This window comes from Magnolia sinica, chromosome 14 (assembly GCF_029962835.1).
Source record: "Magnolia sinica isolate HGM2019 chromosome 14, MsV1, whole genome shotgun sequence".
Classification (NCBI taxonomy): domain Eukaryota; kingdom Viridiplantae; phylum Streptophyta; class Magnoliopsida; order Magnoliales; family Magnoliaceae; genus Magnolia; species Magnolia sinica.
The window spans coordinates 20,649,273-20,674,946 of NC_080586.1; the positions used below are offsets into that span (position 1 = coordinate 20,649,273).

The 25,674-nt window shown below is 40.5% G+C and overlaps 1 protein-coding gene across 3 annotated transcripts in view; it reads right to left on the reverse strand.

Annotated features, from left to right (window-relative positions):
- LOC131225157 (acyl-CoA-binding domain-containing protein 6) overlaps positions 1 to 13,476 on the reverse strand; it is a 41,019-nt gene extending 27,543 nt beyond the window's left edge. For 2 of the 3 annotated variants that reach the window (XM_058220618.1, XM_058220616.1), the window contains exons 1-12: positions 13,331 to 13,476; positions 13,010 to 13,120; positions 9,830 to 9,908; positions 9,603 to 9,755; positions 9,425 to 9,502; positions 9,142 to 9,246; positions 8,369 to 8,435; positions 8,199 to 8,260; positions 7,785 to 7,924; positions 7,411 to 7,537; positions 7,147 to 7,261; positions 1,256 to 1,344 (exon numbers count right to left, since the gene is read on the reverse strand). In XM_058220618.1, the coding sequence (XP_058076601.1) occupies positions 1,256 to 1,344; positions 7,147 to 7,261; positions 7,411 to 7,537; positions 7,785 to 7,924; positions 8,199 to 8,260; positions 8,369 to 8,435; positions 9,142 to 9,246; positions 9,425 to 9,502; positions 9,603 to 9,755; positions 9,830 to 9,908; positions 13,010 to 13,047 (1,053 nt within the window). In that variant the 5' untranslated portion in view covers positions 13,048 to 13,120; positions 13,331 to 13,476. The remainder of the gene's footprint in view (positions 1 to 1,255; positions 1,345 to 7,146; positions 7,262 to 7,410; positions 7,538 to 7,784; positions 7,925 to 8,198; positions 8,261 to 8,368; positions 8,436 to 9,141; positions 9,247 to 9,424; positions 9,503 to 9,602; positions 9,756 to 9,829; positions 9,909 to 13,009; positions 13,121 to 13,330) is intronic. The other variant, XM_058220617.1, reaches the window with a different exon arrangement.
- Between the last annotated feature and the right edge of the window lie 12,198 nt (positions 13,477 to 25,674).

Genomic DNA, 25,674 nt, shown 5'->3' on the forward strand with positions numbered 1-25,674 from the left:
GTTAGTAAACCAATTGTGAAGGATGGGGCGAGTATCAAGGATATTGAAACTATGAATATGGCTCTTAGTAAGAAATGTCTTTGGAGGCTCATATCCAAGGAAGGCTTTCGAGAGAAATAGTAGCAGCAAAATACGAGCATTGTCACGGCGGATGGAGGGTGAAACGTTCATCTTTATGCCAAGCTTCTGGATTATGGGAGGTGGTATCCTCAATTAAACATTGGTTCTGTAAACGTATTTCTTTTTCTTTGGGGAATGAAAGTCAGGTTCATTTCTGGACTAATGTTCGGCGTAGAGACCAAGCTCTCATTCACTCTTTTCCTAGAGTAGCTCATATCACTTTGGATAGAGATATATTAGTGATATATCGGCCTTTTTGGCTGTATCGTAACAAACACGAAACGCCTTGAGAACATGGCAGCAGACAAAATACTATATTGGAACTTATTTTGCATGTAGTCAAGTCAAGTTTAGTAATCTTATGCTCCTTCTCCAAGATTCTTTGAGTTCCTCTTCAATACCTCCAAGTATAATAATGCTTTCTAGTGCATGGAGTGCCTTCGTGGTTTTTTGGAGTTGACCCCCTATTATTTGCTTGAAATAAGGTCTACTGAAGCTTTAGTTGTGGTTTATTGTTCATTGTCCCACGTATTCAAATATTTGACAATTGCATCTAAGCACAAAGTTCTAAAAATACAAAAATTGTTGCTTGGATACACCTCATAAAAACATAGATCATCTTTGTTGCATCCCATGCACCACCATGCACTGAGCAAGGTGATTATTATGACCTAGATAAGTTTGCAACAAGAACAAAATGATGGCACTTTGGTAGTTATCCAACTGCCATATTGTACCCTAGTTCAACTTACAGCTCACAAACTGATAGCTAATGTCAAAGCATTTCTATGGCACCATGTGTTTGACATAGAAAACCAGAAAATAGATTCCAAAAGCTGACATCAAATCAAAGACAGGGTTCAAATTTATGTTATAGGTAAAAGGCAGTGAACATTTGCGTTGCAATAAGGATACAACTAGGAGAGTTAGTGATTTTATAATTGGAATGATATTGTATGAAGTATATAGTGATTTTATGGTTGGATCATATCTTATGAAGTACTCAGCAGTAGGAAAACACAATCTGAGGATCATTTCCATGGAAATTGTGAATCACTAGAAACCCAAGAAAATGCCAATAACTAAAATCATAATCACCATTAACTTGATCAAAATCAAATTTAACATGGCTCACTTTGTTGGTTGTGACAGACGAAGGAGATGATGTTACAGCTACAGTCCACTCAACTTTTAGAACATCAAAAACCACAGTGTCTGCAGGTCCTGAGGAAACAAAATTAGAAAATTAGAAAGATGACCACACCATAGTGGGTTCCAAGTGTGATTCAATCATTTAGATACCACTCCTGGAATTGTATAAATCACAGCTATTCAGTTTAGTTTGGTGACAAATACATTTCATGAGTTCTAGTATCATATTTATACATGAGTTCTAGTATCATATTTATACATTGATCAATTATCCTTTTATACTGTTTCAACCCGTATTCACTGTTTCTTATTAGCTTTGATACACTGATGGATCTGAAAACTAATGAGACTTTTGAATATTTGTGAATAGGTATCTGTTAATTTTGGTTGTTTGTTGTATATTAGTGTGAACCTTGGGATTTTTGACATACACGGCATGCCTCATATTGTATATTGTCAAACTACAAGTCATGAATCAATATTTCTATCAAATTTCAGCCTGTTCAAAAACTAGGAATTATTATGCATCTTATGGTTAAGACATAATAACCTCTATTCTCACTAAATGTTATTCATCATCATCATAGGGTCATAGTCTTGTCCAAACAGGGGTCAATTTTATGGACCCTGCTATGCCAGTCAGCTCTATCTAATAATGCTCAACAAAGAACAAAAGAAAAAGTCACATCCTCAGTAAGTGAACAAGCCTTACATCCCCTTCTTGCCACCTCAATCCAAGTCCTTTTACATCTTCATCTCTTCCATTTTTCAGGCCCTTCAATCAAATCAATGTTCTGCTCCTTAATGGAGCTGTCATGGTCTAGGCTGCACATGATCAAACCTTTTCAAGCTTCTCTTCACCAATTTTTCTCTTAGTAGGACTACGCCTAAGCAGCTTCAGAAGACCTCATTCTTCTATCAATCTCTACTCCTGTTGCTTTCTAACTGCTCAACACTGCCCCATATAGAATAGTAGATAGAATAGGCGTCCTATAAAACAGTCTGAAGGTTCATAAGCATTTGGTGATCATGCAGCACTCCATAGGCACATCTCTACTTCACCCACCCAACACTAATTCTATTGGAAGCATCCATTTTTTTCCCTCATGGTTACCACCATCTCCTTTTTCTCTATAGTAAAGAAAATTCTTGGAATCTTTACCCCATCTGAGGAAGGTAGGATTTGTGTAGGCCATGATTATACAGCCTTGGGGTAAGCAAGAAAAACTAGTAATAACATTATATATCTTTGAATGACTGGGGAAATTTTTGAAATAGAAGTTAGATGGTAATGGCCACCTTGGGATGATTAGAGCCTAGGATGGCGGATAGTCTTTTGCAGCAGCTACTTTAAAAAAATTGGGCACAAACCAGCTCATTATTAGGATTTTGACTAGAACAGATGTCAGGCTTGTTGCCAGCTGCAATCGAGCGGCTTCGGTTAACGAGACAGTTTTTCCCAACCTATGGGACACTTGGGCAGCAGAAAAAGTTGCCTCTCATTCTGATATATAATTTTTGTTTAGGGTCTGTTTGTTTACAGAGAACTGTGAACAGCAGTGGACAAAAGAAAAAAAAAAAAACAAAAGACTCCCCTGTTGAGACAGTTTCCTCTTTTTGAGAAAACCAAAAGAGAGGGGGAAATCAATTTCCTTGTCTTAGCTTTTCCTCAAAAACCAAAAAACAAAAAAACAAAAACAAATAAAAAAAAAAAACAAATAAAACCATTCCTCCAAGAAAAACCTGTTAAATCGATTTCCTCGGTTCGTGAGAAAATAGTATGAACCTTTTGTCATTATTGCACCTTTCCTTGGTTTAGGTAGATTTACCAATTTCAAACAATGGGAATGGAAATGAAAATACATTCCTGTGGAAATTCACTCTCTTTTTTTTTTAAAAGGTTCCTATGCAAATTCACTTTCTTAAACAAAAATTGGAAAAGGAAAAGGATATCCTTCCTTTTCCATACATTTCCCTGATTTGAGGATTCCAAGGTGTTTTCCATTTCCATGTTTTGGTTTCACCCAATGTTCCTAATATCGATACTATCGGCCAATATTATCATTATCGCTAGTCAGCAAGACAAAACCCATCCAATACCCTCAGAATTTTTATTTAAAAATTTTGAAAAAAAAAAAAAACATAATTCTTTTTATCGTGCGATATATCGCACAATATTGCATGATTTTTTTGCAAAATCACCGATATTAATGATAATATCATGTTGTATCTACATATTTACTAGAAAATCAAAAAAAAAAAAAAAAAAAAAAAAAATGAGGGAAAATCTTTCAATCCATGTAAGAGGGGATTTCGGTGCCTGTGGAAGAAGATTGCGTGATCCGAAAGCTGAATTTGGTGGGCCACACGATCGAGAGCTAATGGTGCGCCGTAAGTGTGAAAAAACTTCAAACTCCTTTTGTTTTTTGTCGAATAAATCATAGATTTCCTAGGAAATGGAGATTTCGGCAACAAATCTGCCTAAAATCTTGGGATTTGGGGGATTTTTTTGGAGAAATTTTAGGGATGTAGGGTTCCGGTCATTCCGGAACCCAATCCTCGTTGTGAAAATGGCTTCGAAAGCGCTTTTTGATAGTGCAGTGGAGACAGACGTACATATGGTTGGTTTATCACGGGCCCTGTGGGGTCCACCTTGATGTATATGTTTTATCCAGACCATCCATCTATTTTTTCATATCCTTTAACGACGTTAATCCAAAACTTAAGAAGATCCAAATCTCGGGTGGACCACACCAGAAAAAGTGATGAATGACCATTAAAAGCATTTTATAGGCAACGAAAGTTTTGATTTAAGCTAATCTTTGCATATTCCTTTCATCCAGTTCTGATTGACCTTATCAACGGGTTGGATGATAAATAGACATTACGGATCTACTTAAAGCAGGCATTGATATGCTTTTAATGGTGAACATTTAATCATCACTGTTTCATGTGGTGTGGTCCACCTCAGATTTGGATGTACTTAATGTTTGGGACAATGTCCTAAAATGATCTACCTTTCAAAAAAAAAAAAAAAAGTCCTAAAATGATCTAGAAAAACAAATGGATGGAGTAGATATAGAACATATCATCAAAGGTGGGCCCCACAGTAAGGGTAACACCCGCTAAGCGGCTACCCGCGTAACACATAATCCACACCCCTTAAGTTAAGGGAAAGTGGATTCAGTGCGACTTGGCTGAACTAAAGATGGTGTGGCCCTTACGGTGGGGCCCACATAGATGTATGTATTATATATCAATTTTGTCCATCCATTTGGAGAGATTATTGTAGGTCATGAGACAAAATGGGTCAAATCCAAAGCTCAAGTGGACCCCACCATACAAAACAGTGTGGACCGTTAAAAACTTTGTGAGGGCCACAGAAGTTTTAGATCAAGCTGATATGTGTGTTTTACCTTGGCCCATATTTTTATGAACTTGTGAATAGGTTGGATCTCAAATAAACATCATGGTGGACCCCATAGAAGTGGTTTCAAGTTTCTGGGCATCATTACCCCCCACTGTTATCTGTGGTAGGGTCCACTTGAGCTTTGGATCAGCCTTATTCTTTGGCTCAAGCCCTAAAACAATCTCTCCAAATGGATGGACAGTGTGGATATAACACATACGTAATGACGAGGGCCACAGTCATGGTCCCACGCACATGTTGGTTCCGTAGATTGTTGGGCGGGAAAATGGTGGGACTTGGATTTCATGTGAATGACTTTTGTAGGAAGTTCATATGTTGAGATGCTATGTGGGGCCCACCATGATGTTTCCGAAAAATCCACACCATCCATCTGTTTGTCTAGATTATTTTAGGACATGAGACCAAAAATCGGATGGATCAAAAATTCAAGACGGCCATAGGAGAAGGAAAACTAGACAGAGTTTCATACCGTTGAAATCTTTCTGGGCTCCACCTTGATGTTAATATGCCATCCAAACCGTTTATAAGGTCATTTCCACCGGGATGAAGTGAAAAAACAAAAAACTTAGCCTGATACGAAACTTTCTTGGCCATACAAATGTTTAAACAGTGATCACTGAATCTCCACTATTTCCTCTCGTGCAGCCCACTTGAGTTTTATATCTACCTGATTTTTGGTCTCTTGTCCTAAAATGATCTGAAAAATGGATGGACGGCATGGATTTTTCATAAACATCATGGAGGCCCCACCTAGCAACTCAGCGCAAGAACTTCCTGCCAAAGGCCTTCACAGGAAATTTGGGATCCACTGAGTGGGACATGGATTGCCTACTAACGCTGTCTGTAACAGTAGCTACTAGACGGTGCCCTGTGGACCCCACCATAATGTATGTGTTTTATCCACGCCATCCATCCATTTTTTCAGATCATTTTAGGGCATTAGCCCAAAAAATGAGGTAAATCAAAATCTCATGTGGACCACACTAAAGGAAACAGTGGTGATTGAAGGCTCACCATTAAAAACTTCATGAGGGCCACAAAAGTTTTGGAAGAAGCTGATATTTGTGTTTTCCCTTCATCTAGGTTTGTGTAACCTAATCAACAGGTTTGATGCAAAATAAACATTACAGTGGGCCCTACGAAGTTTTTAATGGTGAATATTTAATCACCACTGTTTTCTTGTGGTGTGGTCCACTTGAAATTTGGACCTGTTTCAATTTTGGCCACATGCCCTAAAATGACCTAAAAAAATAGATGGACCATGCAGATAAAACAAATATCATGGTGGGGCTCATAGAGCATTATCCAATAGACACCTCGCTACTGGCAGCGTCAATACGCAACCCTTGGCATAAGTAGGCAACCCGCGTCCCACTCGGTGGATCCCTAACTATGGGGGCCACTATAGGGTATGTGCCTTACATCCACACTGTCCATCCATTTTGAAAGCTCATCCAGGTCTGTGTGACCTTATGAACAAGTTGGATCTCAAATAAACATCATGGTGGGCCCTAGGAACGTTTCAACGGTGGGCGTCACTGTCCCCATTGTTTTCTGTGGTGGGGTCCACTGGTCGTGTTTTCATATATGTTTTGATACATTTATAAATGTTATGCATTATATTTGAATATAGTTGCCTTACTTCAATCAAATAACGCATGGCTTATGACCTTGTATAAAGGAAACCTATTGTGTGCACTTTTGTTTTGAGATGTTATGATTTAAAAGTGTGTATTAAAGTCTTTTTTAACAATTCCTGAAGTTTCATTGAAAAAGCAACCATTTTCCCAATGTTTCCCAAAAAGTGCGATAAATTATGCGATATAAACAATATATCCCGTGTAATAACCGATATGTATCTGTATCCCAAGGGTGCGATACATTGCGCGATATCGATATTTCGAACACTGGTTTCACCCTATGCAAAAAAGGCCCACCATTTCCTCGGGGGGAAAAATAGAGAATACTAAGTGGTTAAAAGCATGACCTAACTTGAATTCTAGTTTTTTAGTTTCATAATACTCTTTTAATTTGAGATTTTCATAAGAATTTTCTTCTTAGTAATTCACACAAACCATTAGTCCACTACGGTCTATTTGGGGTAGCAAAAGGGCAAAAAAAAAAAAAAAGGGACAAACACATCGAATTTGAATGATTAGTAGTGCAATATCCATCTGAACTCCTGCAGAACTGCTTATAGGTGTGCTAATGAGCTCGAGATGCATAATACTAGGACTAAGAAGTCTCAACCCTACAATGATCAACAAGACCAACATCCCTAAGAAATCTCAACCTTACAATCATCAACAAGACACCATATCTCACCTCCATGCCAAGCCTATCCCTTCCATATTGCAGTAAAATAATATAGAGAATAAATATCCTAACCATCATAACTATTGATTCAATAATTGCAGGCAAAACTTACAGAGATTGATACATACGTTTTTTCCTACTCCCACCCCCTGCAATATACCATTTAGATCCACATAGAACTCCACAGCAACCAGCTCTAGGTGTTGGATGAAACCCTCTGATCTTAGTCCTTGACCATACCATCTGACAGAAGAAAAAAGTGCACATCAAATATTTGTAGGAGCATAATGAGCCAAGATGCTATTTCCCATGGATCTAAGATTGAACTTGTCTGAACACATCTTCCAAGAAAACCAAATTGAAAATGCTGGTAGTATCTAAACTTTACATACTGTTTCAAAGTCAAGCGAATATAGGTCATTTAGAGTCCTGGACTTTGATGCCCCGCCGAAAATAAGAAGAATTCTATCATCATAAAGAGCAGCTACATGGTTCGATCTTGGAGATGGCCCTGTCCCTCTGTGCATGCATATTGACACTGCCTGAGTTCAGTTTATAGAACTTCGATGCTCATATTCTCTAAGTTTTAGTGAACCAATGATAAAGTTAACTCACATAAAAATCAAAAATCAAAATAATAATACTAATAACAATTATAATAACAACAATAATAATAATAATAAGTCATCTGATAGCTGTAGAACAGTTTTGAACTCCATATAACACCGACAAGATTAGTTGTACCACAACCATGACTAACACTTACGTGCAATGCAGAGGAAGCCACGTCAAAGATTTCAGATCAAACATATGAAGATCATTCAACTTCCTCCCTTTGGAATCTTCACCTCCAAAGAGGATCAATACAAAACCTGCTCTTGTCACAGTATGGCCACTGCGGGCAACCTGCAATACAACTAGGACTCAGGACAAAAGGTCTTGATCGGGACTTCAAGCCACTGGGAAACAATATCCAGAAATTTATTAGAATTATTTGTGCAAAGCCATGGAGATAGATATGTCCAAATGCTAGCCATTTTGTTCGGCTTTCAGCTGACCGGCCTATCTCAATTTGAATCGTATTTTGCAGAGCAGATTCAGCAGAGACAGAACTTAGCCTGAATTTACTCTGGATGAAATCCTCAAACTATTTTTATGTTGTTTAAGTTAGAAGGAATACCGGAATGTCCCCCTTCGCTTCAACATGTGACCAGCATTCTGTTTCAATATCAAATGCCCATACTGAAAATAATAAAACAAAATAAAATAAGCAAGATAATCAGCAGCAGCTATAAATAAGAAAAAAGTGAGGAATAACTAAAGAAGCAAGTTATATGAAGTAACTCCAACCTGAAACTCTCTCACTCACGGGATCTGTTTTTCCTCCAATCAGGAGTACCTTTTTTCCCCAAGAGACCTACACAAATCAAAGCACACACCATGAGGTTTCAAGCATATAAGTCATTCCAAGAGATGTTCATGCCCAAGAGCAACAATATAGCACATTACCAGTCAACTCAGAGAGTAGCTCAAATATTGAAATATCATTATTCTCTCCAAAAGGTACCATGAATATTGCAGCTCCATTCAGATATCCTGGAAAAGCCAGGAAGACAGCATGCTTTTCTGCAGAATTAATCTGTAACATTTCAGGTTGGACCTGAAAGGTTCCAGAGTTTAGTGGAATAAATGACATCCCACAAGGCACAGTTACTGAAGTCCTCATCCCCCAAACACATATTAGAACCAGATAAACATCCTTTCCGCAGAAATATCCAGCCCACTATTGATTTCGGGTATACATTCTAAACTAAGTTAGCAGGAACAATTTTCGTTCAGAGTTACAGTTTAAAACTAGCACATAGAAATGGGAAATGTACAACTAGCCTATATGGAAAAAACAAAAAGTATGATATAAGTCAGAAACTATCCTTTCTGCTGAAATATCCAGCGCACCAACGATTTGGGGACATTGGAACACATTCTAAATTTTCACAGTAACAATTTATGTTCAGAATTACTGTTGAAATGTAACATATAGAAATGGCAAATGGACAACAAAAGCCTAGATGGGAAAAAGTATGATATAACTTGCAAGCAATGAGAAGGTATTAGATTTATACCAGACTATGACCTTTACAAGCAGGTATTTTCAATGGCAGGCTAGTTGGTGATAAATACAGCTTCGGAGCAGTAGCAGTCCAAGTAAGTTTATCAAAATTAAGCACCTGAACAGAGAACCAGCAAACAGGTAGAAAAGTTCTCATGATTTGTCGATCCATCTTGGACAAGTAATCTAACAGAAGTTGAAATGAATAAAAATGCCAACTGAAAATTACCAGGTCAACAATGTGTGACTCATACCATACAGCATGGGAATTAAATGGGAAAATAACCTCTTATTACCTGAACATCTTCTAACAATTCACGACCAGATTCACCGCCAACAACCACCATTTTGCTCCCAACTACAGTTGCTGCATGCTATTGAGGAAACCAGTTCACAATTTTCTTTCGGACGATATGTCCAAGATGCAGACTGTGTAAAGTGAATTTAGCATTAAGAACTGAAAATATTAATTACATTAAAGCGAGGTGTAGGCTTGTCCCCTGCAGTTGACAACGGCATCCAGTTCTGAGAGTTCCCAGACGTGCAGTTGTTGAGATCAAACCCAGTTGACGAGCATTGGCAATTGAGGTCATCTGAGTAACTACTTGCTGATACCACATTTTCTATCTGCACAAATTTTAAGAACATAATGACCATATCTACTGAGAGAACACTGTATGATACTCTCTTCTATATCTTACATTGGAATGGCTGAGACGTTTGGTATGTCTTATTGGACTCTTTGTTCCCTGGGTAGAATCTGCAAGCTGAACTTTCAGCCTAAGACAAGAAATTAGTGAGGATCAGATGGAATCATGTTCATCTACCCTAATTACATAGAAAAGATAACAATAATTGAGCATTTAAACAGCTGGTGACTTATATGCAATGCCAGGATGTTTCATTGGATACCGATAGAGATGAAAAGAAATCACAAGATGTTTTAATGTGCAAGCCTAGGAAGCTTAATTTAAAGCTAATCTTCATTTTACCACTGCAGTTAGCTCCTTCACCTAGAACCAATTTAAAGCTAATCTTCATTTTACTAATGTGTGTCTCAGCAACGCCGATTTGAGATGGGTTATAGTAGCATGGAAGTGGACAAGGGTGCCTGAAAGGGACCGATTTGGTGCAGTGGTGCCAGACAAGGTTGCAACAGCGGTAGCTGATGAAGATGGATGAGGAACCGCTAATGAAGATGGAGGCGGTGATGGATTTTGAGGCATGGGAATGGGGGTGTGCGGCGGTGACAGAAAAACCCCAAACAACAACGATGGATGCAGATGGTTGGAGGTCGGAGACGGAGATGAGGATGGGTTTGCCGGAAGTCAAATTTGAAGCAGGGCTACCACAAGTGCTGAGCTAAGTGCCAAATGGGTTTCTGACTGTTGCAAATGGGGTTGTCAAGCCACAGTGATGGGGTTTGCGGTGGATAGGGGTCTGAAATGGCAATGGATTTCTGGTGACGGTGCGGCGGTGCCCACGACGGGAGTCGCATATACGGTGCTGGAAAAAGGGCAACCACAAGAGGGGGTTAGAGCAGGGGCCGCCGCAAGAGAAGGTGCCTCCTGGGCAAGGTGTTCCGTATCCATTACGATATGGCCGTAATGGGCGATACATATAAGTAACAATCGTGGCCGTCACGCGATATGGGAGCGAAACGGGGTAGTTGGTTTTTTGGGGACCATATCGACCGTTACAAGGGGCCATAAAGGCCATTACAAGGCAAAACGATTATTACCCCCGTAACGGTCGAAAGCAACCACTTTTTTTTTTCTATTTAAATCACATTTTCTCCTCATTTTTCCACTTTTCACATTCCAAAAACTCTCTTACAGATCATGCTACATCAGATTTCGACCACTCTTACTATAGTTTTTGAGATTGAAGCAATTTGAGCGAACAAAAGCTCCAAGGGCCATTTTTTCAAAAAATTAAAAAAGTAATATTTATGCTTTTTTTCCTGATTTCTAGTTCTAATGCTTAATTGTGATGTGTAAACATTAGAAACATATAACAATGTTCATAAATTCACCAGATAGCCCGATACAACACTTTCACCAAAGAGTGGACCGTTACGCTACCATAAACATGTTCAAAATTTTAAAAAAAAAATGAATACATATTTGAAATATTTACATTATTCTGAATTTTCTAGATATTTTTTTCAGAATTTTGTGGACAATTTTTTCAACCATTACAGGGGTCGTAATAGTCATTACGCCGGCCGACACCCATATCGGTAATGGTGGTGACCATTACGGCCACCGTTACTAATACAGAATACCTTGCTCCTGGGGTCTGCGCACCGAAGAAGATGCACGAAAACAGATGGCCTGATCAATAGCAAACACATTGCCAGATCTAATCAATGGGCATCGTTGCCAAATCAATGGCGACAGGATATGGCGATGGATTTCCAATGTGTGTATGGTTGTGCAGAAGCGTGGGTTGTTGAGAGTTGCAAATGCAGGGTACAAGCATATCAAAGGACCTAGATTGGGATCTCTAATACCGTGTTAAGCCACAGAGACTACATTGTGAAAAATCTAACTTGTATTATTTCTCTAATAACAACTGAATATACAGAGGAGATGGGAGATCTGTAAGGGATCTGAAGAGATCCTAATATATACACATCATAAACAAATAAGGAAATATCCTTAGGGTGTGTTTGGATGATGGACTACTGTGGTAATGTGATGTAAAGCTCACATTATTACTCCTTGTCGTTGATTGGATATTGCGGAATGTCAAATCAAGGTAATCCTTCTTAATCACTGCATCATATAAATTGGCGGAAGTGTGTTGACGTGACATAGTTTCGTAGGCCCCACCATAATGTATGGGTCATATCCATACCGTTCATCCCTCGTACATGATCATTTAATGGAATGAGACAAAAATGAGGCAGATACAATGCAGAAATGGACCACACCACAGCTAGCAAGGGTATTGAAGACCTGCCATTGAAAACTTATTGGGGTCTACATAAGTGTTGGATCAAGCTCATTTTTGGGGACACACCCTAAAATAATATTGCAAAATGGATTAGCGGTCCAAATTTAACACATTGATAGAATTACATCAAAGTATATCCAACCAACTAAAGTACTTTACATGTTCGAAGTGGGATTGAAGGGGAGTATTGTATACGGCCATTATTTTATTTTACTTTTGACTATGGTAGTAATGATAATCATTACTTTTTTACCATAGATTACAGCACATTACTGCTGTTTCCACAAATCCAAACCCACCCTTAATCTAATTAGATATCGTAAACTACCATAATATACTCTAACATATATAACAGAATTTTGAAATGTTTTCAAGTGTAGGCATATTTGAAGCCATTATATTCGGCAGGTGCTTCCTTTCATCCTTTGATTTTGCAAGTCGGGTCCAAAATGTTGGGCTCGTTGCATTATGGAGGAGGATTTGCAAACCAATTGGATAGGTCGGTAGGGGGTGGATACAATGCTTCCCCAGCCTATTTCCTTTCCTTTTCATTTCCGCCTCCACACAAGTAACATTCTACAATTTACCACAGTGAACAGAACTACTCATTGAGAAGGGGAAAAGGAAGGGTGGAATTGGGCCCTAAGGAAAAATCCAAAGGACAGAGATTGATTGTTAGATGACTTAGATGAAATTTACATGCAAAGAGTATGCAGGGATTGTATGGTTTTGCAGTTCTGCTCCTACATTTCTAAATGACCTATAATGCTTTAGATCCCGGTATGCGCCGACTACTGCATTTGATGGAAATGATCACAGAAGACAATATACAGACTTTTTGACATCAATAAAATCCAAATAATGATAGCTGAGAAAAAGAAAAGCAGAGAAAAGAAAATAAGAGAGTGGGGAAATCTTACCTTCCGAGTTTCATCCGACGGCGAGAAAATCCGAACATCTTTACGTCTCCTGTCCCGATTACGAAAGATCAAGAGCCGAAAAATCACAAGATTTCAACACATTGACAACTTCTGTAGAAGGAAGGGGAGAGAGAGAGAGAGAGAGACAGAGACAGAGAGAGACAGAGACAGACATGTCAAGCTCCAAATACAAGGAAACAAAGACATTGATGGAGGATTAACAAAAAAAAAAAAAACCCTAGAAATGAAGGAATGCTGCAGTGATTTGGAAACGATTTTCGTTTAGAGTGACGAAAGAGAGTAACATTTAGTAGAAGTTACTGGAAAAATGGAGATCTCTTCTCTTCTTCTCCTCCTCCTCCTTGAAATCTTCCACTGAGATTTTGCGGCTCCAAGCTGCTGCTGATAACCACTGCAGATGTGATGGATGGATGTAATTGCTTGCAGCTGAGAGAGAGAGAAAGCGAGAGAGAGGAAGATGATGTGAGTGTTGTCGAGTCGGACGCAGATGATAGGGTAGTGCTGCTGCGCTGGTACAGTTTTACTATGGTAGAGCCAGCACTCCATGCTACGGATGGCAGGGTGATGCGTCAATCGAGACCGTTCATCTAAGTATCCCCTCTTCCTTTTCATTGACATTTATAAAATAATCCAAATCATCATTTTTCTTTACTACTCTTACTAAATCTGACCGTTGAAATTTTCTATACCTTCCATTCATTTAGAATCCATCTATCACATGTTCAGAACTTCCTAGTGTGTATATTTTTCTGAATCATTACCATATATAGTATATTGAATGAATGGACGGTTTTGATTGAGACGTCAATATGCCACGTGTACTGTAGAGAGATGTGTTTACAGTGTTCAGATTCTCCCAGCTCTACCGTATCATTTCCCCGGGATAAAAAGGCTTTGAGGTTGTTTTTCTTTCCGCTTTATGATTTTCAGCAATAACCTTTCTCATTTGCAGCGAGGCCAGTGTCAATTGAAATTTCCCAGAAAGGAAATTATACGATAGAGCTCGTCCATATGATCACGTGGTAGAGCTGCTCTACACCGTTCCCGTGGAAGGGTAGATGGTAGATCGGGACCGACCATATAATCTCTCTGAGTCCATCCATCATGATTGGAAAAACAAGCTAACAGGAAGAATCTATTCGTCCCTTTTCTTCCACCTTCTCTCGTCAATTACATACATTTGAATATTTTGCGTTCTACCGTCCATTTGAAGGATATTAATCCAGTATCTAACAAAATATTTTTGGATAATTTTTAATATATGTGTCATCCAAACTAGGTACCTGTATTTGTACGGTTAAGATCTACATTATACCTTTATACAATTACGATGAAAAGGAGATCTACCATATTACAGTAGAGATGGATCCATAATATCAGTTCTCTGAAAGTGAGTATGACTTTTCTATTTCCCTTCCTGAGGACTGTTTCTGGAGCAGCCTGTGCATAAACAACAGGATAGACCCGTCTTTGTTATAATGTTATAGAACCGGACTCGGATTTGGCCGTGACCCATCCAGTACGGAGAACGGTGCTGTGGGCCCACCGTGATTTATTTTTTATCCACGCCGTCCATCCATTTTCCAGTTTATAGCATGATCCTAACTCAGTTTACAGCACGATCCTAAGGACGCGGATTGTGTCCTACTAATCCGTTCGGGCAGGGCTCTGTGGGGTCCACCGTAATGTAAGAGTTTTATCCACTCCGTTCGTAGTTTTTCTCATATCATTTTAAGATATAAAACTAAAAATGAGGCAGGCCCACAGGTTTAGTTGACCACACCAAAAGATGCTGCAGTGATAATGACACCCACCCTTGAAACCTTTTTAAGGGCCACAGTAATGTTTTATTACCATACAACCTATTAATAAGGTCATGTAGATATGAATGAAATGAAAAACCAAATATCAGCTTGATCCGGCACTTCTCCAACTCCCAAGAAGTTTGTAATAGTGGAAATTCAATCCCCACTTTGTGGTCCACTTAAGCCTTGGACCTGCCTCATTTTTAGTATAATACCTTAAATTTATCCGAGAAAAGCGATAAACGGCGTGGATAAAACGCTTACAACACGTTGGCCCCAACAGAGCCCTGCCCGAGTGGATTACTGTCCAGGCAAGGGTAGGACACAGCCCGCGTCCATGATCCCAAGGGGGTGTTAGGCGCATGGTATTAGATGGGATTAAGTGGGATGGAATTGCATTTGGTCCTCGCCAATTTCACTCAATGTTAGCAACTTGTGTAGGTCCCACCATAATGTGTGGGCTATATCCACACAGTGCATCCATTTTTCGAAATCATTTTAGAGCATGGGCTAAAAAATTAGGTAGATCTAAAACTCAAGTGGATGCTACCATAGAAAGTAGTAGGAATTGAATACCTACTGTAAAAAAACTTCTTTGGGGCCACATAAGTTTTCGATCTACTTCATTTTTAGGCTCATGCAATAACATAAGGTTATAAAACCGATGAACGGTTTGGATATAACACATGTTTTATTTTCAATAGTTTCAAATGATGGTGGGTATATCCATTCAATGTACCACCGAATTACAAATATAGCATGGAATTAAGCTTATCATATGGTAATAGGGGACAATCCTTACCATGTGTAATAGTTATGTTTTTTGAATCCTACCCCACCTAATCATTCCCAATGCCATGCACCAAACACACCCTAAAAACGAGGCTGATCCAAATCTCATGTGAAGTCCACTATAAGAAAGAGTGGTGACTGACCTTTAGAAACTTCTTAGAGCCCCATGTGTATTTGCTGTCCAACCAGTTTATTAGGTCACAAAAACCTGGAAGAAGGGAAAACAAAAAATCAACTTGATCCAAAACTCTTACAACCCCTTGGATTCGGACCCATTGGATTTGAAACCCCTAGATTGATAATCAACTTTAATTCAAAAGTAGTCATGCATGGTATATTTACAAGGGTTTGAATTTAATTACTAAATCAATTGTACACAGTAATTGTAATAAGCCGGGTGAAATATATACTTTGCTCAAAAATGATGAAATTCTAAGTCTTAGATGGGCCACAAGTACAAGATCATGTTCAAGTGACTAACCAACAAATTTCAACCGTTAATTTACATAGACAATGTTGGGATGGCGTTGATCATAATATTAAAGTAATTATAGTGATACAATTGATAATCTAGTTGTTTTGGAATACCATTAGTAGGCCATGTGCCCAATAGTTTAATTATACAGTGACACACGTGTAACACATGCAACTCTTGAAAGAATTTTAGATGTAATCGAAACTCTTAGGTAGGAGTTGAAACCCCTTTTTGAGAGGATTTGAAAACCTTGAATTTGAAAACCGCAGTGCTTAACAACTATGCAACTTAAAATTCCGTCAAATCCCCTCAAATCCATGGCCCTGCCTTGTTTTTATTATTATTACTATAATGCATTAATATTACCTGGAAAAATGGATGGGAGGTGCGTATAAAACGCATACATTATTATGGGACCCACGGGACCAACCCGTACCGACTTGGGCAGGCACAGGAGGGATCAGTACCGATTCCCAGTCCGATAGAACCACCGTTGTACTGCACACTTGGAAGACCAGCAAGTGGATCAGGACCGTGTATAGCTTTTTATTGAAAAACGATAGAAAAATATGGTCAGATAAAGTCACGAATCCTGGGCTTTGGTCTTCCAATGGACGGTGAAAAGTGAAAGTTGTTAGCTGTTGACATCGATGGGGAGAAGGTGGGAGAGTAACGGATATAAAGTGAATTTTTTGAATCGTTTTAGAAAAGAAAAAAAAAAAATTTTACACCCACACACACCCAGGAATTTCACCACCAATGGTTACTCGAACCCTTGACTGGGAGTTAAAACTCCTAAGAGTCTACACCCGGGCAAGAGTAAGGACCCGTGAATTTTTTGAATCATGATCCAATTAAGACAGTGCCCAAGGTGGACGGTTTTGATCCACCATCCAACCTGACTGACATGTGTAGGATAGAAGGTTGGCTCCAACATATCATTCCCCACTTTGGGAGTTCAAACTTTCAGTAGCTCGCATTCAACCGCGTTAAACTTGGAAAAAAAAAATGAGTGGGGACCATCATATCGGCATGGTTATTGGATTATAGGCCATCTAGAATACTGTTTATAGGATGGACGGTTCTGATTGCCTGATTAGCTGTGCTTGTAGGGGTAATGTGGCAACGCATGATAGTGATGTACTGGTCTGCGACAAGTCAGACTGAAATCGAACATCGGATCCCTCGGCGTCAACCTCTCTATGGGTGGCAATGGGCCCGCCCGGTTGGCGCAGTACTGCGTATACGTGCACTGGGTACTGCCCGGTCTGTCCTCAGGATTAAGCTGGTGTACCGCACACCACCGACTTAGCTGGTGTGAGTACTTGCCGTGAGATGACAAAGTGCTAAAATACCTTTTATCAATTTGGAGTGATCATTCTAAAGCATAGCAAAAAAAAAAAATGAGTCATATCAAAAGCTCAAGTGAACCTCACCAGGAATAATAATGGGACAATCATTCTCACCTTTAAATCATTCCTAAGGCCTGCAATAACATTTATTTTCTATCAAATCTGTTTATAAGATCACATAGATGTACAAACCCATACGAGTAAAGAAGAGAAATAAATATCATTTGGATCCAAAACTTCTATGACCTCTAAAAGGTTTTGGATGGTAGACGTCCAATCGCCCACACTTTTTTCAGTGTGGTCCACTTAGATTTGTCTTAGTTTTCTACCCAAGCCCTACAAAGAGCTTGCCAAATGAATGGACAGTTTGGATACAACACATACCTTATTATGGGACCCACAGAATTTGGTAATGTTGGTAAACTAGCCAATTTGCTTCCCTAGTAGGAGTCATTGACATTAACGGGTTTCATCTACACTGCCCGTCCATTTGGACATCATATTAAAGTAAAAAACCAAAAATAAAGTAAATCCACATGGTGAGGATTAAGCATGCACCATTAAAAACTTCTTGAGAGCCAAGAAGGTTTTGTACAAGCAAGTTGAATGGCAAATAAACATGGCCATGGCTCTTGGGAAAGTTCCAACCGTGGACATTATTATCACCACTGTATGGTCTACTTGAGCATTGAATATGCTTGATTTTTGGATTTATACCTTAGAATAATGTCAAAATGGAAACGATGTGGATAAAACTAGAGCTAGGTATGAGACCAATCGACTTGGTAGACTCGACTCGTCCATTGTTTAGACCCCAACTTGACTCGAACTGAGTGTATGAGTCAATCAAAACCGAGTAGACTTTGCCCAATCCAAACTTAAACCAAGTCAAGTCCCAGTCACCCAGCAACTCAACTCAACTCAATCCAAAATCTGACTTAGTACTGAATCAGCTCAATCAGCTCCAGTATTTCCAATCATTTACAGACTACTGTCAGCACAGCCTCACTCTTTCCATGCCCGCAAACATGAAAACCACTACATGTCAATTGAATTCAATAATCCGTCTGAGTTCAGTTCTGCTTCAGCAAAATATAAAAACATGAGTAGGGCGTTCAATACAGAGACTTATTCAAAATGCAGAAGACATGAAGATTTCTCTCTCCCTCTCTCCCTGCATAAAGGAGGATTGGTTCTCTTGGGTTCCAGTTCATGGAGAAAAGCTCCAATTTCAGCTCATGGGGTGGAAATCGTAGTGATTTTTTTAGCAAAAGTAGTCCAATCTCCACCTTGTTTCTACTTTCCACTTTAATTTGATTCATTATTCCTGGCTTGATTAATTTCTGATATCTCATTTGATTTCTTTTGCATATTTTGCTTATTATAGTGCGACATACAATGCAGTAGAGATTACGATTTTGTTTTTATTTTTATTTTTTTTGAAGTTTTGTTAATTTGATAGGTGTGGTTAATGGTTAGTTCTTGCATAAGAAAATATGTAAAATAGTTTTCACTATTTTATGCAGCAATAGATTTTTGAACTATATATACAATCAAGGTTGGTCCTGGCCAGACCCAGACTTGGATTGAGCCAAGCATACTGGACCGGTATTAGGTTAAGTTCGAGTCAGGTCTATTTCAAAATCGAGTTGGGTTGGTTCAGCCCTAATTCAGTCCAACTCAACTCGATACACAGCTCTAGATAAAACCCATGAATGTCAGTGGCTCCTCCAAGCTCCGGACGGTGCCGAGCTCTGGACAGGCAGGGTAGTACCAATCCACGCCCGTCCTACTTAGGGCCAGCCCAATGTCCTGCCGAGTCCGGTCATCAAGCTGGCAACCAATACACAGAAGAATGGACTGTTCAAGGACACTCACGTGTGGGTTTCCATCCAACGTACAGTATGGATTACATGCAGTATCAGATGTGTTGTAAATTTCTAAACAAGACTTTCCATGTCCTTTGGTTATGCACTTCTGCCCCCAGGACGTGTGCAGGGGTAGAGATGGTTTGGTCATGCGATGAGTTATTCAACAAATCTGCGTACTATAAAAGAGGGGTACGACAGGAGTTTCTATTTATGGCTTTTACAACTATCCATGGATAGATATTTTCAAGTCCCAAGTCTTTGCTTTCTACTGGTAACTGTCGCACAATAATTAGTGTAGATATCGACAGGTTGGATGGTAAAAAAATGTTCCTTTGGCCCTTATGAAGTCTTTAATGGTGGGAATTCAATAATGACGGTCTCCTGTGGTGTGGTCGACATAAGCTTGATATCTACTTCATTTTTAGGGTGATGCCATAAAATGATCTTTCAAAATGGATGGATGGTGTGGATGTAAGACACATACATCACAGTGGGCCCCACAGTTAGGGATCTACCGAAACTGCCCCGGGCTGCCCCCCCTTTTCAGCACTATCATGGCTCAAGTTGAGTCAGGTAGGGCTCGCCCAATGCCATTGCTTAGAGGAGTAGGCTTTTCTTGGAGATCCAGTGGGTTTAACAAGTGAGCCCACTTCATATATGGCTTCCATTGGATCTGCCCCTATCCTTAGTAGGTGGGGCACGCATCTATAAGTTAGTTGGGCATTAAAAAAAATAAATGATTGTATGTTCAAACTTTAACAGCTTGTTTGATTTTTAAATTACAATGTAAATCTATTGGAAAATGGTTATAATTACGTGCATTAATTTGTAACTATTTCTCTTATTCCAGAGCTGATGTTGGCAAGTTGAATGTTTTGGCACAAAACTAAGGCTGAAAATATTTTGGGCACAAAAATGTGGGGCCCACTGTGATATATATGTCATATCCATGCCGTTCATCCATTTTGCTGGCTCTTTTAGGGTATGAGTCCAAAAGTGAGCCAGATCCAAGTTAAGCTCAAGTGAACCATATCACAGTAAATAATGAAAATTGAATGCCTACTGTTGATAACTTTATTGAGGTTGCAAAGGTTTTGGATCAAGTTGGTTATATGTTTTCTTTTTTTCTTTTTTATGTATGCCAATATGACTAATAAATATCACTGTGGGCACTAGGAAAATTAAAGCTTTTAACGATTGAGGTCTATTATGATCACTATTTTATGTAGTGTGGTCCACTTGATCTTTGGATTTGTCTCATTTTTGAACTCGTGACCTAAAATGAGTTGTGGAACAGATGGACAGCATGGATATAACATATTCATCACAATAGGCCTATTGTTTCTTAGAGTATATAAACAAATGGAATTCACATAGACCTTACATGGTTTTGGAGGCCAAACAATGGTAAAAAATAATAATGTCCCATTTGTAGCCATTTACAATAAGATTATGAAAATAAAACAGCCCCGAGTGTGCCCATAACATGCACCAAGATCTACGCATATAAATCTCCCAGAAGCTAATAAATGTAGGTAGGAACCTTATTATAGTAGTCAAGATCTTCCAAGGTAGCCCCAATTGTTCCCCAGGAGGGATGCACTTTTCTTGTAACCCCAGTCAATGATTTTCTTGTAATCCGAATCAATTAAGAACTCGCACGATGGAGCCCACCACAAAGTATGGGTGACTGGGATTGGGGGTTATAAATAGTCCCCTCCCCTTCCCATTTGGACACACCAGAAGCATCTAGTGAGAAGGGCCTTTGACCTTGACCAAGCACCCAATAATGCCATCCCGTCCCTCTGCCAAGGAGAGGAAAAAGTAGGAAAGAGAGTCTAACCCGAGTCCAACCCAAGCTAGTGTGATCCCCAACCATAGAGCAATCCAAACCCTAATCCTAGCCACTGAACCCAATCTTCACAACATAACCATCCATCTAGCCATCTAACTTTCAATTGGTTTCATCTATTCCCGCATTAACATTATGCAACACTCATTCCATTCTTAACCACTCTGCTAATCTCATCTATTAACTTCGTATTACATAGCATTTCATATCTAATCAACTCGAGCATGTGCTCTATGGCTTGCCGATATAATCGGATCTTGCCCATCAGAAACCCTAATCAATTAGTTCACGCATAGCAAGTGGAGAAGTTAGGGTGGATTTATCCAGCCCAAACCAAAGCATGTCGTAGGCGTTGCATTTAACATAGTAATACACACTGTATCACATAAATACATTAGACGCATCGCATCGCATTAATAGCATTCAACACCCAATTAGTACAAACGTATGCTTTGTAACTTACCGATGTAGTTGAACCCTACCATCAGAAACTAGGACCGGCTAGTTCATCACTTCATCAATGGGAGAAATTAGGGCAGATTTATCAAGCCTGAATCGAAGCTTGCCATAAGCACTACATTTATCACAACATTACACACATCATGTTGCATATACATTGCGCAAGAATTAGAACTTAACACTCACGAACAAGTTTGATCTTGTGAAGTAAAGATCGTACATTGGTATGAGTAGAGTGAGTGACTAACACCTTCCCTCCATATAACCATGGTCCCTTACCTCGAATCTTTAACTACAATGTAGTAGGACCGTCGAGCCCAATGTTATGTTATATGTTATATAACATCTATACACACTCCATGGGATGAATATGAAAATATTACCTTCATCTAGAACTTTTGTGGCTCATGGAGATATTAATGGTGGGCATTCAATCTCCACCGCTTTACTATGGCATGGCCCACTGCAGCTTTAAATCTGCCTCATTTTTAAGGAAGTGGATTGGCTGGTGTACCACACACCACTGACCTAGCTTGTGTGGACGCTCTAAGTTGTACAAATTGTTCAAAGGAGGTCAAAGTCACATGGGCCCCACAATGATGGATTTATTATATCCACATTGTTCATCCATTTAACGAGATCATTTTAAAGCATGAGCCCAAAAATGATTCATATCCAAAGCTGTAACACCTCATACCTCTGGTACACAGGAGTTACCACTTAAACCTACGTCCATGGAAACCCGTATCGATTAACCAAATAACTTGAACTCAACATGTGCAGGACGGGGCTCCTAGGCAGCGTTAAAAGCCATCCATCAGAGGCCCTAGGAGTTGGCGAAACGACGCTCCAGTAATCGACCTTCGAAGGTTAGCGAGTAGCCAACCAAGCAACACATGTATCCTAGACTCCCTTTAAACCGTCGAAACCAATTATTAGACCAATCCAGCCATTGGATCAGTGTACACTGGATAGATATGGCCCGAGATGTACAATGCAGCCCACCTAGGCCTCACCACCACCCCAAACTGGGCCAGGACCCCTAAGTGGGGCCCCCAAGATGATTGGGTAGAGTGGATTTAACCCACCCATTATAGTGGACCCCACATCGGTGTGCGAGTGCACCTTGTGAACTCGTGCACGATGTGCACTAGACGCACCAAGTCGGTCAAACCAACTTTGACCGATCCAAAACAAAAAATGAATGAGATTCCTCCCGCCAACACCCTGTTTAAAAATGGACGATCGATGACCTCCAAAGTGGCCCACCCTGGACACTATTTGGACGATCCAAACTGTCCATCTTGCTCGTGGGGTCCGTCCAACTACAACTATATAGGGTTTTGGACCATGCATAGAAATGAAGAAGTTGGGACGAAACCGTTCAAAAATCCACGTACGGTTAGGATCCTTGGATGAGGGGCCATCAGGGGGCTTGACGTGCAAGCTGATGTCAGTTTATCCAAGGGGTCACAACCATCCACTCGCCCATGTAAGAGAGTGTTCTCTCACTGCCAAAAATGGTCGGGCAAATCCAAAAAGCAAAAAGGGAGTTTTTCCCTTTTGGGAAAGGGGACGCTGGCACGCTCCTGGCCGTTCCCTTGGGCCACGTGGAGTGATCCTAGCCCCTCCCTATGAGGTAGTATGAGATGAGAGGGAAGAACATCTCATCTCATGAGAAAGTGATGAGAATCGGGTTTTCTTGTGAGATGAACCGAAACTCACGTTTGTGGTCCAAAACATGGGCCCCACACTGATCAGAGGCTCCATCTAGTCCGCTCAAACGGACTAGATCACACTAAAATACCCTGGACAGTGATTTGCCATTAACAGTCAAATCATCTTCCCCATTAACCCATCTGAGCATGATCACGAGATGGGCCCCACCAAGGCTAAAAACTTACTTTTCCGGTGGGCCAGGGCATCAGCAATCCATCCCCAAGTATGGATGGGCCCCATGCATGGCCATTTTTCAATCACAATAGTTGCATAGGGGGAGTTCTTTTCCAACCGTTGGTAGCTCCTCTCCTACGCCTATAAGAGGACATTGTTGCCCTCATGATTCACACCAGAGAAGGAGAGAGACAAAAAGAGAGAAAGAAAGGAAAGAGAGGGAGAAAGAGAGAGAGAAAGGAGTGAAAGAGAGGGAGAAATGAGTTAACCGAGTGGACTCAGTGCACACTGCACCGACTCGGCCCGTGAAAATCAGACGAAGTCGGGTCAGTGTGGGCCTGTAGCTTCACTACCAGAGAGAGAGAGAGAGAGAGAGAGAGAGAGAGAGAGAGAAGAAGAAGAAGAAGAAGAAGAAAGAGAGAGAAAGAAAAGAGAGAGAGAGAGAGAGAGAAGAGGGAAGAAGAAAGAAAGAAAAGAGAGAGAGAGAGAGAGTGAGAAGAGTGTGGGTGCGTGTGTTACTACTCTCCAACTCGAGCTCAACCGAGTCAGGTAACCCCTTCCCTCCACCTTCTTAAAAGCCTCCAACCCAAAGTAAGAACGGCCTTTGAATGGGTCATGAATACGAGTTTTAGTTGCTACCTATGGCGGGTCGAAATCGGCCAAATAATGGCTGTGTTTTGGGCCGAAAGTCTGGCCATAATCCAGGTGATAGAAAGACCTCAGTTGGGCCAGAACGATGACAGAAATCAGACCCCTAGATGGGCTCTGAGAAGAACCCAAAATGGCCTAAAAGTGGGCCACGGTTGGAGCTGGAATCAGGCCTCAACAAGCTCTGATTTGAGTTGGGATTTCAAGACTCAGATGGACCATACAAGGAGTCAAGATTTGGCATCCAATAGGCCATAAAAACGGCTGGAATCAGGCCCTCATAAGGCCTTGGATCGGGCTGAAAACCAGCCTCCAATCTAGATAAAAAAAGACCTCTCAAATGGGTCGTAAATGGAGCTGTAACAGGCCCCAAGATGAGCCAAAAACGTCCTTCGACCAGACTTCCAAATGAGCCACGACCTGGGCACAAAGCATACCTCTGATGGGCCATCCAATGAGCTAAAACTGTGCTCCAGCAGGGCCGTGAATCTGATTCGAAACCAGGCCTTCATCAGGCCTAGATTTGGGCTACAGATGCTCTCTACTTGGGCCTTGCAATGGACTAAAAACAGTCCTTCAATGGGCTGGGCCAAAACCAGCCCAAACTTGGGCCGCAATCTGGGCCAGGGCCAGCAGTAGATGCAGGCCATGATTTGGGCTGAAATCAGCTCCAGTCCGGGCCAAAAATCAGGCCCAATCTAAATTTCAGTAGGCCACATGCCATAGTGGGCCTCACCTTCCACAAGTGGACCAAACCATCGGTCCAGCCACACAATGGGCTGGACCATTAGTCTAGCTGCAGGTGGGCCGCACCCTATATGGTGCAGGTGGGCCACTCTCAGAAATTGGGACGGGCCCAGGGTAAGCTGGGGCATCTGTTACTGGGCCTAAGGCAGTCAGCCCAGCCCAGCTTTGGGGCTGTTTGGACCTAAGAGACTAGGCCAGTTAGGCCCAGTTCAAGTTTTGTTATGGAAGGGAAACATGCCCAGTTTTTGGGCTACCCTCGGGACCACCAAACTAGGTCGAACTAGGCCCAGTTCGGGCCTCGAAAGTTGGGCCAATTCGGGTCGAATCAGGCCAACAAATGTGCCTGATCACACAAAGTGCGGGCCCAATCTCTACTTGAATGGGCCTTACCTATTTTTGAGCCTTGGAAATTACGTGTCTAATTCAAACCTTGATTTGGGAATGATCCTAGGTGATTAATTGTGTGGTATGGGATCGTAAGTTAATCGCGAGAATTTGGATCGAGGAGAATACAACCCTATAGGTGATGATTTTCTTCTCCTTGAGCTTTTCATCTCTAAACTGGATTAGGAATAGTCTTTTATAATGATACCCTAGGAGTAGATGATCATTTGATTTATTGGCTTGAACACATGCCTTGCTATAACGCCTCGTGTTTTCAGGACCCGAGTATATGACTCGTTTCCCAAAAGCCTGAGTGTTAACTTATAAAGAACCAAATTCCATACTTTTTTTTAAAATCTTTCAGAG